This window comes from Biomphalaria glabrata, chromosome 13, assembly GCF_947242115.1.
Source record: "Biomphalaria glabrata chromosome 13, xgBioGlab47.1, whole genome shotgun sequence".
NCBI lineage: Eukaryota > Metazoa > Mollusca > Gastropoda > Planorbidae > Biomphalaria > Biomphalaria glabrata.
The window spans coordinates 4,415,915-4,437,105 of record NC_074723.1 but is presented as its reverse complement, the minus strand read 5'-3'; the positions used below and the strand labels follow the sequence as shown (position 1 = coordinate 4,437,105).

General features: G+C 38.5%; 1 protein-coding gene across 5 annotated transcripts in view; it reads left to right on the top strand.

Moving 5' to 3' along the window:
• The window catches only part of LOC106071422 (endothelin-converting enzyme homolog), a 112,623-nt gene that overhangs the window by 9,531 nt on the left and 81,901 nt on the right, over positions 1-21,191 (top strand). Inside the window, exons 1-2 of one of the 5 annotated variants that reach the window (XM_056008950.1) lie at positions 11,417-12,664; positions 13,780-13,862. The exons of 2 other annotated variants lie outside the window; for them this stretch is intronic. In XM_056008950.1, the coding sequence (XP_055864925.1) occupies positions 13,833-13,862 (30 nt within the window). In that variant the 5' untranslated portion in view covers positions 11,417-12,664; positions 13,780-13,832. Of the gene's footprint in view, positions 1-1,636; positions 1,733-11,416; positions 12,665-13,779; positions 13,863-21,191 lie in introns of those variants that run through there. 2 more of the 5 variants (XM_056008949.1, XM_056008953.1) reach the window with 2 other exon arrangements.

Here is a 21,191-nt window from a genome sequence, read left to right as displayed (position 1 = left end):
GGATACAATGACCTGCTAACCATTGTCAAAAAAATGCAAACTTAAATTCTATGACCATATTACAAAATCCCCTCATGGCTCGCAAAGACTTTCCTTCAAGGAACAGTACCAGGAAAAAGAAGAAGAGGCAGATAGAGAAAGTGATGGGAAGATAAAAGAATGGACAGGCCTGTCTTGAATGAAATTTTATCTAAGGCAAAAGACAGAGAGGAATGGAAAAAGACGGTCAACAGATCTTGTGTGATGCACCAACGTTTTAACAGATTAAAAGATAAGTGTAGGTGAAAGGTCATCAGTCACATATTAATTTGTAAATCATCTTTACAGTAAGATTGGTACAAGCATGACTTCACAAAACATTAGTTTTATAGACATATTAAGAAACTGAGAGTCAATAACCATGTCTGTATACTATGGCTTTCATCTGATGAATGACTTATCCCAGTACACATCTCTATCATTTCATGACCACATTCTCATGGAAGAGTTACAAACTCATCTTACAGTAGTACAGCAACTGATACAATAAATCATTTCCATCACCATTGGATGCACATTTCTTGATATCATCACTCTCACAGAATAGAAATGTTGCTATTAACTACATCTTGCGTTGATTAGTCACATCCAAGTTGTGAATCATCCTTCCAGTGACATGAGTAAAAGTGTGACTTAACATTAGATCAGGGGTGTAAGGAGGCGGGGCACACACAGCCTATATTTCTATGTGATGTTCATGGAAAATGGGGTGGGTGGGTAGTGCCAATAAAGTACCTTGCCCCGGGCGCACATCTTGTTCACTACGTCTCTGCATTAGGTCCCCCTTTTTTTTTTGTTGATATTATCCATCACTCTGACAAGATCATCATCATCTCCAAACACCATTTCAGTGAGGGTCTGAGAGGTTCTAATCTTCTCTTGTAAACGCCCCGGTCAGAAACCTTGCTGTTGTAATGCATATATAACACCATACATTTCAAGAACCCGTGATCTGTCAAAACATAATTTTGCAAATCTGTGGCAGTCCAAAAGGGATATCAGACTTCCTCAACTTTCTGCAGCAGGGGGACCTTGAGCTGAAGTTTGGCCTGAACTATGCAGAGTATGAATCTATGGGACAGTTGCCTGTCTTGCACTGTGCTATAACTTGTTCAGGCCTGGACAGCCTATACCGTGAGAAAGAGCTGTTAGGGTGCCTTATGTGCTTCCAGACTTGGCAAGCTTTTTGGGACTTTTCCCAGCAGTCTCCTGCAGGCTAGAAGTGTCGCTCTATTTTATATTGACTACATCTTACATTTGGTCATCCCTCCATTCATGACATGTATTCTGAAAATATAATGTTCTTGTCAGAGCACAAATATAATGTTCTTGTCAAAGCACAAATATAATGTTCTTGTCAGAGCACAAAATATAATGTTCTTGTCAGAGATCAAATATTATGATCCTGTCAGATCTTATAATAAAGTTCTAAATAAATCAATCTCAACCTAATCATATAAATATCTTTCCACCTTAAAGCATCCCTCTTTTTGCATCCACCTTGGTGGTCGCCATATTCATCACATTTTGTCACTGGACTCTGAAAAATATATTCACCAACCCATGATAGTATTATATCTTGTCACTGTTCACACAGGTGCTTATCTTTATTGGAGTAGCTCCTCGCAAAGTGTGCTGGACTGAGAGAATCATGGGATATTTCTTGTTAAGTTTTGATTGGACTGCCATGAAAGTAAACACTCACCAAAGTTATTTAGTTTTGTTTCGTTTCTTCCGTTACATATGTTCCTTCTTTTTTAGTTTTTTCTTAATTCTTCATTTGGTCTACACATTTCAGGTATTCTTCAGATGTGGGTGGCTGACAAACACATTGAAATAGGATTTAAAGTAACCAGATAATGGAGACATAAGAATAAAAACTGATTTATTATTTTTACCAAAATTATCTCAAAACCTAAACACTTACCCTACATCTAATTTCAGTAGCGCAATAAAAAACCTAAAAATTATTTTTTTCGGTGTGTAGTAGTATCCCGTTGCATAACAATACTTTTCAAACCATACATTGATTTAAAAAAAATAAAAAACACCCACGTCCGAAGAGTACCTCTTAATTGCTTCTTGTAGCGTAAGCTACTAAAATATTGATTGTGATCTCAGCAAATATACCATTACATGCATTGAAGCAGTTTAGTGTGACGTGGCTGTCTTTATTTCCTATTTGGAGTGAGTGGTAAAGGACTTGCCTCCGAACAGAGAGGGTCTTGAGTTTGAGTCCTAGTGAAGACTGGGATCTTGAACTTGTGATTTTAAAGGACGCTCCTAAGTCTGACGTAGGCTGGGGAAGTTTTGTGCTGGCCTCATAATACCATCATTAACCGTAGGCCATAGAAACAGATCAGCTTCAAATCATCTGCCATCCTTAGATTGCAATGCCTGAAAAGGGGGGGGGGGGACCTTTACCTACCTGCCTGTGGTCCTCAATTAAGTGATTTTTTTTATTAGTATTGTTTTAATAAGGGAAGTAACTTGTGATATGTCCCTGTTTAAAAAGGGAAGCAACTAGAAAAATAGTGCTGTCTTGTATTTCTAAAATGAAACTATAGCTGTAAGTTTACTACTGGTTCAAGAATGAAGCAAATGATCGAACAACTGTTCATTTTTAGTGGTGCTCAAATAAGGATGAGCTATTTAAACTACGGAAGTTGTTTGTGATATGTTGCTTTACAAAATGGGAACTACAAAATAGTGTTGTCTTAAATTTCTAGAATGAAGCAAATGATCGATTTAAAACGAATGACTGTCAATTTTCAGTGGTTCTCAAATAAGGATGTTCCTTAAAACAAAACGGGAAGCAAATCTAATAAGAATGAGCTAGAATGAATCAATTGCTTGAACTTAGCTACTGTTTCTAGTATAAACCAAAGGATAGATACAACACTAAAGACTGTTGGCCTTCGGTACAAGCGTATGTATCTTCTACACTAGTATAATATCTAGTACCTGTGATTCATACATTATCTAAGTGTGCCCTACAATCATCCAGCTCAGTGACGGGCAAACAAACAAACAAAACAATTTACTATTAAATTTAAGAATTTCAATGTTGTTGTTTTTTATGAAGCTGCGAATAATTTGATTATGTTTTTCATTTATCGGTTGAAATTTTTACGTAAATATTTTTAACAGTGGCTGAAAGCCTAATTCTGACACAGCTTTTTGTAAGCCTCATTAGTTAAAAAAAAATCTCTCAAGTATAATAAGATGTAAACAATGCACACATTTTGTGAGCATGAGATATTCGATCGGTAAGACTCTAATTCCTGTAGGCTAGACTCCACTTTTGTAAAGGTAAGAAATACTAGTTTGAGATCACATTGAAGTTAAATATACTCAAACTGTACGTCTGCTTTCTCTGATTCAGTTTGCACATTGAAAGGCGGGAAAGGCCAGATCACTGTTATCACATTGAAGTTACATGTACTCAAACTGTACGTCTGCTTTCTCTGCTTCAGTGTGCACCTTAAAAGGCGGGAAAGGCCTACTTGAATACAAAATTGTGAAAAACTTTACTTCCGCTTTCGTGACTGTTGATAAAAAAACGTCATTCTGAATCGAAGTCTTCGTTTTCATATTCGAAATTTTAGAGTTGGCATGCTTGAATGGTATGGGTGAAATACTTGAACAAATAAACAGCTGCTGAACGATCGCTGGTTTGAATAACATTTAACTCTTTCTCTCCGTAACTATTTACCACATTCAGGTGGAATCAACGTTGGAATCATCTGTTAGGAGAGGAAGAGTTAACTTGTTACCCACCCGTGCGGTTAACGAATTTCTAGTCACATTGAAGCTAGCACTAGAGAATCCTTAAAAAATTAAAATGCGCAATTACGCTCCCATGTTTCAATTTAATTTAAAACTTGACTTTTTATATTTTGAAAGAAAAAAGTTTTAATTATTATAACAAAACATCCGGCAGGCCGGATCAAACCTTCAAGCTGGCCCCTCGGGCCGTAGTTTGTACATCGCTGTTATAACCCATGAACGCAATCTGGAATGGTTTAACTCAAAGTGTAAGCTGGAGACACCATTTTTGTTTTTTAAACTTAGGCAAGAGGCTGTCACCATCTTTCTCCCCAACTCCCATCCTCTAATGAAGTCTAATGGGTGCAGGGGAGAGCAATGCTGGCTTATCTAGGAGCTGACCACACGACATCCAACGTAAACTGTTGGTTGCCCCAATAAATATCCACAGAAGCTGCTGCTTGAGAGAGAGAGAGAGAGAGAGAGAGACTAATGATAGTTCTTAACAAACATTTGAGATTCAAGCCCTGATCCTGATTCCTGGTTAGATTTCAGTTGAAGACAGACGTTCTTCTGTCCGTCATATTCTGTAGCCCTCTGCTGGCGTGTTGAAAACAACAATGTACCAAATAAAGAGACATCACTCGTATGTAGAAAAAAAAACAAAACAAACAAACGCGACTAAATTAACTTTGTAGAAATAATAGGACTTTAAAAAAACGTTTTGCTTGAATGTACAATTTGTCTGGAAAACTGCTTTGGAACTACGAAGACGGGAGATTGGGAAAAATAAAAGAGCTTCCACGTTCAGTTTAAACATTCAGTTGCAGACGAGACTGAAAGTCAAAAGTATGTTAATGTTTTTTTTTGTTTGTTTTTATTTTGTCAACTGACAAAGATAATTACTATAGCAAATTTCACCTAGGCAAAGCGAATTTTTAGAGACCAAATAAAGTAGCCAAAGCAACTGTTGTTGTTGTTTTTTTTTTTGCATACTACAAAATAGTGTAAAATAAGAATTTCAATTATAGTTTTTGAGAGCTAAACCTGACAGTCGTACGGACAGATCGACCTCATAAAACTTATATCGGCTTTTCCCGTTTTTTTTCAACTAAAATTAATTTATGTAGCAAGTATTGCTGATTTATGACTCTCCCAGTAGCCTTGAATGAACAGTACTCGCACACAAAACGTGTGCATACCATTTGGAAAACAAAAACGAAGGTCTTTACGTTTACCTAGGCCTCCAGAATAAAAAAAAGGGCTTAATCACAAGAATCTATTTGAATTCTACTTTTACCTTAACTTTTTTTTACTAAAAAAAAAAATAATTAAAAAATTCAAAACGAGACAGGACAAACAGTATTCTGGGACGAATGGTATACGTTGTATAAAGTGTTTTAAAGGGACAGACAGACAGACCGGGGAGAGAGAGAGAGAGAGATCAAGCGAAAGCAACATTATAAGAATAAAGTCATTTATATTTCATCTGTCCCGCATCCCTTAGGAACAAACCGTCCACAGTCATCCTGAAATGATAATGCAAAGTGACTAAATGACATTTCTCTTTCGGTTAGCAAGCACTTGTGATTTTCGCAAAGCCTGTATCATCTTACTCTGTCTGTCTGTCTGTCTATCTGACTGGTAATGACTTTGAACATGTTTTTTCTCCCATTTTCCATTCTCGGATCAAGTTTAAATTTGGCATTATTATTTATAGTCGATGACATTGCACGAATCAATCCTAAAATTAACCCAACCCATTTGAGTACTAATCAATTAATTGTTTCATATAACAGAAAGGGAGCTAAACACTGTAATTTTCAGATAAAAGGCAGTAATTAGCGGTTATTCCCCCTTAGATAAGCTTTGCTTTTAAAACGTATTCTGTTTTTCTATTGCCTGTTCTCTTCTTTGTCTTCTTCTATTTTCAGAGGTGTTAGGAGTTGGGATACATTAACATTTTCTCTCCGAAATGACGATGCCAACGTTGATTTGACCGCATTAAACTAAATGAATTCTTGAATTTATAAACTCTAATTTGTGATGTGTTAAAAGAGCACGCATGCCCCTATAATTGGACACTATACTCATACAATAATGAACGATTGAAGTTTAATCGTAACAGGATAGTGAAATACAAATGAGCAAAATGAATAATTCTATAGGAACGAAAGAAATAATTACGGAGAGAAAGAGTTAATTTATTAATAAAGTTCTTTTTTTAGTCATCTTGACTCCGGTATTGTCTGCTTGCTTTAAAGTCGACCTAAGTATAAAAAGGACATATAGTCTATTTTTTTTTGTGTTAAATGTTTACAAACACACAACTCTGTGTTAACTCCCTTTAAAAAAAAACAAACTAAATCACTTTCTATTAATAGATTTATTTTCCAGACGGCATTAATGTTTTCCTGTCTCTCTCCCTCGCTCTGGGGATTGAGTCTGATCGTTATAAACATCTACACGAGCGTGTGGCATTGTGTGTCTTCTGTCTGGACTCATTGTGTCGTTACACGCGCGTGTCATGCTGGAATCACACGTCTGCTGGTGTCAACCCCCTTTCCATCCGTCTGTCTCCTTTCTGTTTTGTTGTTCTTTTTTTTTTTTTAATTCTATTTATCACTCGTGCAATGGTTCCCTGCCAATCTCCCCCCCCCCTCCCCCACTTCCCCGTTTCTATCTATTCTACCTCGTCCTGTGCTGCTGCGTCTTTCATGTATCGATTTTTCTTCCCTCGACTGCGAGCCCGGCATTTGTCCACGGTTCCGACTACTGATGCTTGGATATTCTGCCAGACTCGATTACCTCGTCTGAGCGATACTTATTCAGACGTTAGGGATTCAAGTCACTAATTATATATTTTTTTTTATTTTATTCTTCATGTTATGAAAGAAGGGGAGTTGGGAAGCGGGGGGGGGGAGTGAAAAAAAAGGGGGGGGGGCACCGTTTAGGGTCAGCCATTAGCGTTTGTTTGGCTTTAAGATTATTCACCGGAGAGGTCGGATCAAAACATCACCAGGAAGGGTCGTTAGGCGAGCGAGCTATTATGGCGTGGGCTCAAACGATGGGTTCATGATTCCGGGGTGGATATGAGAGATTGCCATTAGGGTTCAGATCTACTGGAGACATTACGCCTGGTATTGATCGATAATTCTTTTAGTTCTGGTTACCAACATTAACAAGCAACCCCCAAAACCCCATCCATTTTTCTTTGTAGTATTTTAGATACTGATGCCTTTTATATTCAAACAGACTTGATAACCCCCCCCCCCTCTCCGGAACCAAATAAATAAGTGGTGGCCAGCTTCATTTTTGGGAAAATTCTTTTTAATGTTGACCTACCTGGTGGTAATCTATTAAAACATAGTGGTAATTCTGATTTGGATTCAATTACCGTGACTTAGATTGATGTTAGATTTACGTTTGTTTTATAACTATCCAACGTGATTGTGTTGAACTGTTAGGAGCAGCATGGATGTGTCTAGTGGAGCAGCATGGATGTGTCTAGTGGAGCAGCATGAATGTGTTCATTAGAGCAGCATGGATGTGTCTAGTGGAGCAGCATGAATGTGTCCATTAGAGCAGCATGGATGTGTCTAGTGGAGCAGCATGGATGTGTCCATTAGGGCAGCATGGATGTGTCTAGAGAAGCAGCATGGATGTGTCTAGTGGAGCAGCATGAATGTGTCCATTAGAGCAGCATGGATGTGTCTAGTGGAGCAGCATGGATGTGTCTAGTGAAGCAGCATGGATGTGTCTAGTGGAGCAGCATGAATGTGTCCATTAGAGCAGCATGGATGTGTCTAGTGGAGCAGCATGAATGTGTCCATTAGAGCAGCATGGATGTGTCTAGTGGAGCAGCAGGGATGTGTCTAGTGTAGCAGCATGGATGTGTCTAGTGGATCAGCATGGATGTGTCTAGTGGAGCAGCATGGATGTGTCCATTAAAGCAGCATGGATGTGTCCATTAGGATGTGTCCTATTACAGCATCATGGATGTGTCTAGTGGAGCAGCATGAATGTCTCTAGTGGATCAGCATGGATGTGTCCATTAGAGCAGCATGGATGTGTCTAGTGGAGCAGCATGGACGTGTCCATTAGAGCAGCATGGATGTGTCTAGTGGATCAGCATGGATGTGTCTAGTGGAGCAGCATAAATGTGTCCATTAGAGCAGCATGGATGTGTCCATTAGGATGTGTCCTATTACAGCATCATGGATGTGTCTAGTGGAGCAGCATGGATATGTCTTGTGGAGCAACATGGATGTGTCCATTAGAGCAGCATGGATGTGTCTATCGGAGTTACAAACAAATGCACTTAAAAAAATTGAGCCTGCGGTAACAAACAAACAAACAAACACTATATTTTATCAAGACTTCCTTTATTTTGCACACTTGACACACTTATAAAAAGCTTGCTATTTATAGGTTTTCCACTGGAAACTCAAAACAGCCTTTCATTGAACTAGGAACAATTGACGGCCAGTTGTGTTTCAAATTAGACACTCTACCATGCACATGTTTTACCTACCAAGCTTATATCAACTGTCTCTCTGTCAGGGTGGATTCATTTTTCACATTTAATCTCCCACTTCCCACTCTCGAATCGGGTTAAAATTTCGAACAGTAATTTGTAGTTGAAGACGATACATTCATAATTAACCAATTAGTTTATCAATTAGTGGTAATTAAATTATTTTAGTATAGAAAACGGGTAAGTTAACACACCATTGAGATATGGCAGTAATTGTTCTTTCATTTATATAAGCTTCGATTTAAAAAGCGGAGTGTTCTCACAGAATAAATCAAGACATTATCTTATTAAAGCGCTTTTTTTTTCTTTTTATTTTGTCCCTTTGTTCTCGTACCGTACTGTTGCTGTCAAAGGGAGTGTACTCTGCGTCACTTTACAAATGTGTTGTTACTTTCCAGTTATATCAAATTACCGTTTCTAATCGGATTGTTGGCAATTGTATCGTCTGATAAAGAGTTAACATCTGGGTTGCCAACTGTGTATTTTTGTGTTCATCTGGGCTGTTTATTATCCTGACCAGAAGGAAGATCATAAAAGTTCGTAGTATAATTTGTATGTCTAGATGTTAAGCAACATTTCTGAAGAAAACTAGTAATTCACAAAATACTTTACCTTCAATGACACCATCCTGAAAACGAAATGGTTCAAACAGCTCTTTTTTTTTTAACGCAACTTGGCCACACATTTTACTTCAGTAATGGTGTGAACACCTAGGGGAGTAAAGGTCCGCAACCACACTTCTCTTGGTTCCGATTAGCTTTCCTCATCAGCTCCCATGTCATTCCAGTACCCTTAGCCTCAGCTTCAGTGATGACTGACCTCCTCCGTTTGCTTTGGCCTGCCCACTTTCCTCTTCCCTTGCGGATTCCAATCAAATGACTGGTAACATTGGTAGCTGGTTTTCGCAGGGTGTGTCCTGTCCAGCTCCACTTTCGCTTTTGGATATCTTGGGCTTTTTTTTGTTCTCTTCCACAAGTTGACAGATATATTTTTTCGGTCACCTAATTCCCAAATATCCGGCGTAGGCATCTGTTAACAAAGGTCTGTGGAGTTTGTCCATATTTGTTTTCGTGACTCTCCATGTATCTGAACTGTATAGAAGTAGGCTACTGACTTCACGTTTGCGTTATAGATTCGTATCTTGTTTTGTAAAGGCATTGCCTTGGAGTGTCAGATTGCTTGAAGATTGGGAAAGGCAACATTATACAATCCATTAGGAATGGACAAGAAATTTTTGTTATTAAATCTGAAAATGTCTTTTAGTATCTATAGATGTATTTTCCAGATCGCCCTTCTCTCTCTCTCTCTTCCCCCCTTTCTCTTTTCTTTTTGACTTTAATTTTTTCCCCCAGGACAAAAGACGAAATCTTTTAATGTAATGTTTTTGTTTTGTTTTGTTCGAACTTCTCTCTGCTCTCACTTTTTATTCTTCCTCTTGTCTTATTTTAGGGGGCCCGTGACGGAGTGGTTAAGCTTCCAAATCTGGGATCTTGGGTTCGAATCTCGGTGAAGACTGGGAGTTTGAATTTCGGGATTTTTTTAAGGGCGCCCATGAATGCAACCAACTCAAGTGGGTACCTGACTTTAAAGGCGGTTGGTCGTTGTGATGGCCACATGACACCCTGCTCGTTAACCGTTGGCCAAAGAAACACATGACCTTAACATCATCTGTCCGTAAGGTCTGAAAGGGAAACTTCATTTTTTTTAAAACTGCCTTATTTTGCCTTGCACGTACCGGGCTACCTCCCATAATTCATGTCACTAGGTTGAAGCGAGATCTTATAAATCCTACTCCTTTCTCGTGAACGCCTCAAAGTATTTCACCGCTTCATTTCAATGCACCTTCTGTGTAGACCAGCGGTTCTCAACCTTTTAAGCTCGGTGACCCCTTTTTACAATTCCTCACTTTGCCGCGACCGCTCCCCCCTTACACACACACAGCAATAGAAGAGTAGACAATAACAATCCATATTTTCGATGGTCTTAGGCGACCCCTGGCAAATGTCAATCGACCTCCAAAGGGGTCGCGACCCACAGGTTGAGAACCCCTGGTGTAGACTTTCAAGAGATTAGAAAAAAAAACAAAAAACATTCTAACTTAGAGATCATTGTTAGGCAGTTTTATTTAGGAGAAAGTATGGAAATTTAACATTGCAGTAACTGAAGGGAGTTTTGGACTTTGCGTTGCACACAGATTTTGTTTGTATTGTACTTGGAGTTTTTCGTGCTCAAACTTCTTCACATTAATTTGCTCTTTGTTTCCATTACGTTATCTTTTGTAATGTACACTTGTTTGTTTTTTAATGAAAGAGACAGCTTTCACAAAGGCTGCGGGACAACTATTTGAGACTCAAAGAATTATTATTATTGAAGACAGGCGCAGAAGACGGAATGAAAACTTATATAGACCGCCGGCGGACAACGACTTTGTCTGCATGTAATGCGGGAAAATATGCAGGTCGCAACTGGGTCAGCATAGTCATGTGAATCACTGCACGCATCCTTAATCTTCGGAATCGTAGACATTGCCATTCTCTGGAGTGGACCAATGTCTCTAGTGGAATGGAGTAGTTTTAAATTTAAATGAACATAAATAATACTCGCTATTTTCATCTGTTAATTATTGATAGCATTAAACTGAAAATTCAAGGTAATTTGAATAAAACCAAGGTTCTTGTCAAGAATGAAATATTATTTTGAATGCTTGCATGTACTAAATGAATTTCCATTCATCTGTTAACGTAACTTTAATTTTGACCAAGTTTGCAGTTCTGGCCTCTCCATTTTATCTCACGCATTCCACGTCTGCTAAGCACGTTTGTTACTGTCACGGCGCCGGATCTGTGTACTCCTCGTTATCTGCCACAGACACTGGATAACTTGTTCCTCTTCACGTGCATCTAGTTATCCACGTGACTGACTTCGTCCCCCCCCCCCCCCACTCCGCCTCTTCCTGGTCGACGCCATGTTTTACGTGTCCTAACTTCTGCATTGGGTGACCTCGAAATCGCCCCGGACGGACGTGCGTAGTTTTGGTTCCGTATCGAACGCTCACCCAGTAGTCGATTCCGCCTGGCTCCATATCGCTGCTCGCTGTGGAAGGTGAGATCAGTAAAAGTGTGTCTACAGGAATTGTCATCGGTCCGCCTCTCGCGTATTCGATATCCATCGATTTTTCTTTTTTCAACGAAGTGACAAAAAAAAAAAAATAAATAAAGCAAAACAAAAAACCAAAATAAACAATGAGCATCCATTGAAGATGTAATCTTGTGTTATATCTGGTCTTTTTTTGTTAATTCATTTTTTTTTAAAATAGTTTTTTGGATTGTGTGATTCCTGTATAATTAAACAGTGGAGGTATAAGCGTCAAAAGTAATTCAAGAAAAGGATTAAGTGAATGAACTGTCAGCTTTCACGTGAATGTTTTGACTGTCTACTTCGTGTTTTCATTTGAATGTCAGGATTTTGACTGACAACTTCGTTACTAACTTGTGTGGAACTTGGTTGACCTATTTTTGAAGAGGCACATCAGGGTCAGTGGACAGTGCTCTAAAGAAATTGAATTCAAAGCAGATTGCATCCACATAGTTCCTTGTTTACTTCTTATAGTTCCGCGTGGTCATTCCTTATAGTTCCATGTGGTCACTCCACCTAGTTCCATGTGGTCACGTCCTATATGTGGTCACTCCTTTTAGTTCCGCGTGTTTTCACGTGAAAAAAGATTTACAATGACTTGATACTTTGGAAATATCAGAAATATTTCGGCTGTTTAGCTTTTTTGGTGTAATACAACCTATGATTAAAATGACATGGTCAATGTAGAGTTGTGACAGAAGACATATCCGTGACTGTTGACATGCCAACTGTAGTGCCAGGAGCAGTACCAGTATCAAGTGGAGACATCAGTTCCAGCAGAAGAGTGCCATCTGTCAGTAACACTTCCATTCTACGCGTGTGCCTTCGATTCTTTCTTTTCAATGACGCCAACAGGAGAAAATAAAAAAAATGCTAGCGCATTTGTAGGCATAGGTCAGTGCTGTAAACGCCCTCATTAAACTTCCTGATACCAAGCTTTTCGTGCAGAAAAACACCCAGCTTTCCACTGCATACCTTATTAACTGCTATGATTGATAGGCTTATTGAGTAGATCGCTCTAAGGCAGAATGCAAATACATTGATTCCGGATGTGTTAAGTGTTGTTAGCGCGCGTTCGGTCACTAAGCTGATGGATGTTCTCGGGTTCCGTGAGGTCACTGGACCAAAGGATTGAGACGCTCTTGTTACAGCCGAGGTTAGCAGCGCAAAAAGTTTCAGTTAGCTGTAAGTTCTGTTTCAATCTCTTCTTACTGAACACATATAGCACACTCATATAGCACATACTCATATAGCACATACTCATATAGCACACTCATACCCCCCCACCACTTATTCAACATAATACATCCATACTACACCTATAACGTATGCTTTAAACATATGCTTTATGCATTCATAATACATTCATACTGCATCAATAACATCACAACACGTTTATAACATCTTCATAATAAGTTCATAACATACTCAATTAACGTCCATAACTTATCAATATTACATTCATAACACATTCATAACATCCTAACACATCATAATACTTTTTTCACAACATATTCCTACTACATTCCTAATACATTTATAACATCATAAGACATTCATAATATCATAATACACCCATAACACATTACAATACATTCACTACACATTCACACTGCACCCATAACATATTCATAACATTCATAATACATGTATAACACATCATAGTACATTCATACTAACACCACACACCATACAGTCGCGTACAACTTATTAAAAAGTAGTGTATTGATCAATGTTTTAAGAATGATTTTGACTTATGCACTCTAATTTTGTGTGTTGTGGACATTATTATATTTTCGAGCTATCCCTTCTAGCATTTGGTCATAGACCTAATTAATATTTCATAAACATTAGTTAAAATATAAACCACCCCCTCTGCATTTGTCAACATGCAATGCGGATTTTTATATATTTTTTTTTCTTTAAACCTCTTAGAATCAATATATTTATTTTGGGGAAATTTTTGGCAACAAATTAGGCTTAATTAAACTTAAGTCCATGCTACCTACGTGTAGATATTATGCTTATGTGTAAAGCATTTTTCCCTGCGTCAATCTGGGCGCAATTTTACGCCCTCGTCAGCGCTCTTTTCATTTTCACACGTGACCGTGTGGGCTGCAGATGTGATCACTGTTGATAGATTGTTGTACACTGTATGATCTTTCTCAAATGGGGAAACGGGGGGCGGGAATCTTTAAGACTGAGTACAAAATCCACTGTCTCAATGTATCGTTTAATGTTTATGTTTTACACACATTTTTAAAACTTTAAAATGCAAATTTCCCCCACCTATTCTATAGCAAACAGCTGCTGTTGTCGCTGCATCAGTTTACCCTAGAGCTGGTGCTAAGTAATGTTCGGGTTACCAATGAAGCAAGTTCAAGTATGTAATCCAACAGAACTTTCTGTGTTTTGTTTCTTTATCTTCGGTGTCTGTCTTTTTAACGTGTCATGCCGCACCACGTGCTTTGCGTGTAGTTCCCATGATTCCCTTATTCTAGCTGTTGTGATTGGTGGATTGCTTATGTGTTTATTGTCCTATAGAGAACCACCACTGTGCATCTACACTTGACTGTCTATAGCAGTGATGCTCAACCTAATTCGACTTGCGGGCCATTTTAACTTTAGACATGCGTGTCGCGGGCCACGTCAACAAAAAAGGTTTTAAAAAAAAGGAAATAGACAATGAACCATTTTTTTTATTAGAAACCGGTGAATCTAGTACTTACATTAGTTCTTTTAAAAAATCCGGCTGCATAAGATGAGAACCGAATCTAGATGTTCATTCAAGAGACGAATGACATAGCATGGGTTTCAAAAGATTCATCACTGAAAAGGTTTGTCATCACAACAGGTGCTATTAATTAGTGTGATTATCGTTAATGCTTGTTCTGTGGTGAGATTTTGTCTGTCTGGGCACTTGACACATTGGCCGCAGATGAATTTTCGAAACCATCGAAACATTGTTCAATCTGAACACGATCATCATCACATGGTTCAGACTGAACTCCTTGCCACATAGATTGTGTTGGTGAATAATTCAGAGACTTTGTTCCATTTGACTTAACAATTTTTCTAAAAAAAAAAACTCTTGCTGTCAAATTATACCTATGGTATCATCCCATTAATTTCTCCCACGCAAGAGAAAGATGTGGCCCGCGGGCCGTATTTTGGGCATCACTGGTCTATAGTTATCCTGTCTATCCCAGTGTTTGGTGTATCGAAGTATTATTTAATATTGCATTTATTTTCAGCTGTACTAGGATGCTCAGGAAGGATACGATTTCTTACCCATCCATCCCCCCTTTTTTTGTTCTTCTTTCGCCAGATTTTTCTTTCCTTAACGACATTCTTCTATTTTTAGTTTAAAATGTATGGGTTATTTGTCTTGCAATTAAAGCAATAGCAGACTGAAATGCTAGGCACACGCTTCCATTGATTTCCGACCCTTCATATTGCTAGAGAAGTGGGGCTTGTTAAAAAGGTTACAGTTTTTTTGGCTGCTCCTTCCGTTCGTGTTATAAAGTGTTGTCTGTAACGTTTAGTGTTCTTATTTAAAGCTATATCATCATATCATACTATAATGTATTTGATGAGGTGTTTGTCCTACAGCGCAGTGGCGTAGTAGGGCGGTGGAGAGGGGGGAGAATTTGAAAATCTCCCGGGCTCCTAAATGAGTGCTTTTTACATTAAATATTACGCAAAATGCAGGCTCCCAAAGAGGTTAAGCCCCCCCCCCCCCCCCGTGTTCCCAAATGATGGCGAATTCCTAGCTACGCGCCTTCTACGGCTGCCGTTTCTCTTAGCATACACTCTCAGTTATTTGCACGTGCTATTCTAATCTCATAGGGCATCACATTTACGGCCCATATTATTATTTTGACATGGAGCTATAATAATGAAGTTTTGTAGAATAAAAAGATGCTTTGGGGGGTGGGGGTGGGGTCAGAACATTTGTCAACATGATCTCACTTGAATAGATTGACTTCTGCTGGTCGAGGCCGAGAACAAACTGGCGGATTTTTTATGTAAGAAAATAAATTGAGTGGCTGTTTAAGTATAGGCTTGAAGGTATTTCTCGCAGAGTATCCCGAGGTTGTGAATCTGTCCTGTTGTACTGAAGACTTTGTCTACACCCCCTCCCCGTTCCTTTGATATAATTTTGCTTGTTATCAGTTTCTGACGGTTTAGTATAATTTTAATAGGACTTTGCTGGATCGCTCACGAGGCTGCCGAAGCGTTAGTTTTGACAGGTAAGTTGCCAATTGTTTTTCTTAGGCTGATGATGAGTGACAGGGTCCAGGGTCATTCTCCTATCTGCCAGATTTTGCTGAAAATCTTGTAAAAGTTCACCAGGAATGTTGTCAAATCCGGCTGGTTTTTCTCGTTTTCAGGTATATCACCGCTAATACTAGTTTCGAGCGGAGAATAGGATATTTCTCAATGTTGGTTACTGCGGGGACTTTTAGTAACTAAACTCAGGATACTCATACTATGACATGGTGGGCACTTTGAGCGACAATAGAAAAGTAAAATATAAATAAAAAACATAATAAAAGTAGTCCAGAACCTCTACAAGGAGGCCACTAATGTGGTGTACTTTAACAATATCTAAAACCACAGTTGGATGACAGAACGCTGCTTACTTTCACTAAGTTTATTAATATCTTCCTTGAAAGACTAACGATGGATGTTCTCAAGGTCTATGAAGGTACTGTAAGCATAGGAGGAAGGAAAGTAACTAACTTGCGCTTTGCGGATGACATTGATGGTCTGGCACATAGACTAGACTTCCGCAGTATGTTGTATGCGAATCAATGCCGAAAAAGCACAAATATGACCAATAATTGATCAGGACATACGATATTGCAGGCGAAAACAATTATTCATTGTCGACGACAACACACGAATCATTAAAAAAAATAATTAACCAAATAGTTAATTAATTAATTAATTTTGTTAAATATGGAGATATACTTAGCAATAATGATTTCATTCAGTATATGCGAGTTTGTTTTAAAAGTATTTCTTTTTAACTTGACCCTTCCCGAATGTCCTATCTCATTCTCTTCTAACTACTGTTGATGCCTTTTAAGTTTAAAAAAAAATACACAGAATCTAGGTGTTGTGGAATCCCTCCCAAAAATACCCTGATTTCTGAAATCCTTTTTTTTTTTTTTTTTAAATAAAAATCGTTTAATAACACTTACCTATATTGTAGTGGAGGTATTGTGGAATTCAAATACTCATTGAAACATTAATTTCCTTTTCTTTTGTCAAGTTAAAAAAAAAACAACAGCAAAGGCGTGGTGATGCCAAAAAAAAAAAAATAATAATAACAAAAAAATCTCCAAGATCTAGTGGAAAGTACTCAGCGTTGGAATCCTTGCCTGCGGCATTTTCCTTCACTGATTCTTGTGTGCGGCCTAGATCAATACGGCTGCGGTAGTCGAGTTATTTGCCCATAGTTAATCATGTGTAGCGTTCATTACACTTAGTGGGAGGCCGAGTCACTTCCCTTTCCGCGCTTCTACCACTGATAATAATAATGAGCCGTTGAAAGGGGAGGCAAGTCCCCCTTTGGTCGTCTTTTTAATTTGTAGCCGGCTTAGTAGCACAAAGTCAAGATTTGTCTCCCTTTAAACATTGTTAGTAAAGTGGAGGACTGCACGACTTGGCCCAGTTTGTTAGCACTAAGTCTAAGTCCACGCGTAGCTTAGAAGTAGATGTAGGTCACGTCTCTGAATTACTGGGTAAGGAAAAAGAAATAGATTATTCTTTACTTCTAAAACTATGCTTATTTTAGGGAAAGAGTTTCACAATCACTGCCATATGTTGCCCAGACATAATAGCGCAAGTTTTTGCAAGTTTTGCATTTTAAATATTGGTGGTACAAAAAAAAAAGAATGAGATAAAAATTTTGAAGTACTCTCTTTCTCTGCAAATATGGCATAATTTTAGATCTATTAATATTGAGGAAGATCGAGACATAAAATGCTGCCCATGACCTTAGGGTTACGGTTAGGACCTTCACCTTAGCTTGTTTGGAACTTTGTTGACCTATTTTTGAGCTGGTGTTGTTACACGTTCAAACAAAAAAACTTGTGAAGGTATTGTTGAGATAGCAAGACTTTGTCACTTGCCCATTGGTTGTACACTTTTTCTCCACATGCCCATTGGTTGTACACTTTTTCCCCACATGCCCATTGGTTGTACACTTTTTCTCCACATGCCCATTGGCTGTACACTTTTTCCCCACATGCCCGTTCGTTGTACACGTTTTCTCCACATGCCCGTTGGTTGTACACTTTTTCTCCACATACCCATTGGTTGTACACTTTTTCTCCACATGCCCATTGGGTGTACACTTTTTCTCCACATGCCCATTGGGTGTACACTTTTTATCCACATGCCCATTGGTTGTACACTTTTTCTCCACATGCCCGTTGGTTGTACACTTTTTCTCCACATGCCCGTTGGTTGTACACTTTTTCCCCACATGCCCATTGGTTGTACACTTTTTCTCCACATGCCCATCGGTTGTACACTTTTTCTCCACATGCCCATTTGTTGTACACTTTTTCTCCACATGCCCATTGGTTGTACACTTTTTCTCCACATGCCCATTCGTTGTACACTTTTTCTCCACATGCCCATTGGGTGTACACTTTTCCCCACATGCCCATTCGTTGTACACTTTTTCTCCACATGCCCATTGGGTGTACACTTTTCCCCACATACCCATTCGTTGTACACTTTTTCTCCACATGCCCATTGGCTGTACACTTTTTCTCCACATGCCCATTGGGTGTACACTTTTGTCCACATGCCCATTGTTTGTACACTTTTTCTCCACATGCCCATTGGTTGTACACTTTTTCCCCACATGCCCATTCGTTGTGCACTTTTTCTCCACATGCCCATTGGGTGTACACTTTTTCTCCACATGCCCATTGGGTGTACACTTTTTCTCCACATGCCCATTGGTTGTACACTTTTTCTCCACATGCCCATTGGGTGTACACTTTTTCTCCACATGCCCATTGGGTGTACACTTTTTCTCTTGGCCGGTAATTACAACAAGCGTAAGCGTTTCTCTCACACGATACGCCTTTAAAAAAAATGATCTTAGTGCGTATACCTTTAATAAGCTAAATAGAAAAATAATTTTAAAAATCCCACCTAAGCTTACATAAGGGAAAGAACCAATTAGTTACTTCATTATCTATCAATGATTTATCTCCCTTATAAACATATATTAGGAAGTGGGAAAACTATCGTGTACTAGATTTGTACCAGACAGTCAAAGTTGATGTCAGCTCTGTAAAGAAGAAATCCGTAATTAACATGTTTCTTTTTTTTAATACATTTATGTAATCTGAATTAATTTAGTTGATTCCAGCCTCGATCTGAATTCCAACTCCAAACTCACTTCTGCTTAACGCTTTACTAATCGGCCATGTTTTTTCTCTGTACCCAAAAGCTAATGGAAATATTTCCAACACAGTGTTGACGGTTTAAGGATTTCAACTTTTTATGTTTTACAGGTAAAATAAGAAAAAAAACAAAAAGCAAAATTATTTCTTTTCTCTTCTTTCTTCACTCTTTGTAGATTACTTCCCCCTTTTTTTCTTACTCTCACATGTGCATGCCCTGTACCAGTGGCGTCGCTAAGAGGTTGCGTTTGAATTCCGGCAGCGCTTAGTGCCAAGAACCTTAGCGACGCTTCTGCTATGAGACTATTGCATTGTTTCCCTTACTTTTTGTTACTATAGCAGTCTCTCCTTGTTTATCTATACATTTACCACTTAGCACAATACTATAGCATTAACACATATAACCACATTGCAACTCGACCAGAATGTACGAATCGGTTCATATTGTTGAACATAGTTGTCACCCTCAGTGATGTCGAACTTTATAAAACCCCCCAAAATTGTCATCTTTCCAGTACACTAATTATATGAGAGCTAAAACACAACATTGTTTTTCAAATATCATCTATCCAGAAGTTTCTAACTATATAAGATATAGAAATTTAATAAATATGTAATCAAACTACGCCAAGAACCATAATCAAAACTATTCTGTAAGCTACTGAAGACATCAATTGTATTAACAGTAAGAGGGTTGACCACTTATCGGGGTCAGTCGATAAGTGTCAGCTTTATGTTAAAACTATTTCTTGACTTTGTCATTGAAATGAATCGGCAACTTTCCTTACTTAGTACATCATGTTTGTGTATTCATTTTATAATTTCTATTCTTGGAATATTATTTTTTTTATTCTTTTAAAAGTATTTTTCTTCTTTCTTCATGATGTCAGGGCGCGGTGGTTGAGCGGTAAAGCGCTTAGCTTCCGAACTAGGAGGGTCCCGGGTTCGAATTCTGGTGAAGACTCTTGATTTTTTTTTTATTTCGGGATCTTTGGGCGCCTCTGAGTCCACCCAGCTCTAATGGGTACCTGACATTAGTTGAGGAAAAGTGTTGTGCTGGCCACATGACACCCTCGTTAACCGTAAGTCACAGAAACAGATGACCTTTACACCATCTGCCCTATAGACCACAAGGTCTGAAAGGGGATCTTTAACTTTTCATCATTTCAAATACCCTTGGCTAGTTTGTGATTGGGTCACCAGATTTAGTGGCTGATAGTGTTAGATCGTACTATCTAATCATTGCCAGCGTCACGATAATTCCTTCTAATAAAGGAATCCATCATAATTAGTTCCCTTCGATTTCTGGAATGTCTCTAGCTGAAAACTCTCAGCATACCCCACCATTATGTTTTTGGTTGAAGCTTACTGAACAGCTAGAATGCTAGATCTACATTTGTTTACAGTTGTGCAACTTACCAGCTGAGTCCTACCACAGGGGAGAGAAAATCGATTGTTTTTAATCTTGGGCCGTCTGCGGAAATAAAAAACCAAAAATCTCCATTTTATTTTAAATATGGGATTACGTGGGTAGAACGATGTCTGTAAAACTCCCCATTTTATTTTAAATATGGGATTACGTGGTTAGGACGATGTCTGTAGACTCTTCTTTCAACAATACTGGCTGTAAGCTGACTTACATTGAATGCACTAGATCAGTGTTTCCCAAACTGTGTTCTTCAGAACCCTAGTGATCCACGAGGATTGAATAGGTCTTCCACGAAGTACTTAATTAAATAAATAAATATCAAGTAGGCCACCACGTGAATTAATCTATTTAACAAATCAGCAGAGTGTTCCGCTAAATGTCCTGAATGTGCGAAGTGTTCCGTTAAAGAAAAAAGGTTTGGGAACCACTGCGTTATATCCACTACGTTTTCCCATTGTGTAATGTCTCGCGCTGTTCTCAGGATACTGGTGACACTATTTGCATAACAATGACTTGAAGTCCATTAGTGTAGGGTCTTCACTGTTGGTACTTGGTCTTCAGTTCCACTGACACATTTATGTGAGACCAGCCTTTTTGTCATTCTGAAGAAATGAAAGCTGTTTGATAATCTCCTGTTGTGTGTTGAAGGAAGCTTCAAAAAGATTGGAACTCAATAACAACAGTTAAAAAAAACAAAAAAACAACTCACCTTGTTTTTTTCTTGTTTCTCTCTGCACCTCTAGGCATTGTAATAGAAATAGGCCTATGTTACCTGTTAGGGATATACTTTGTTACTGAGTGGGCTGTGTAATGATAGGTTGATACTGAGTGGGCTGTGTAATGATGG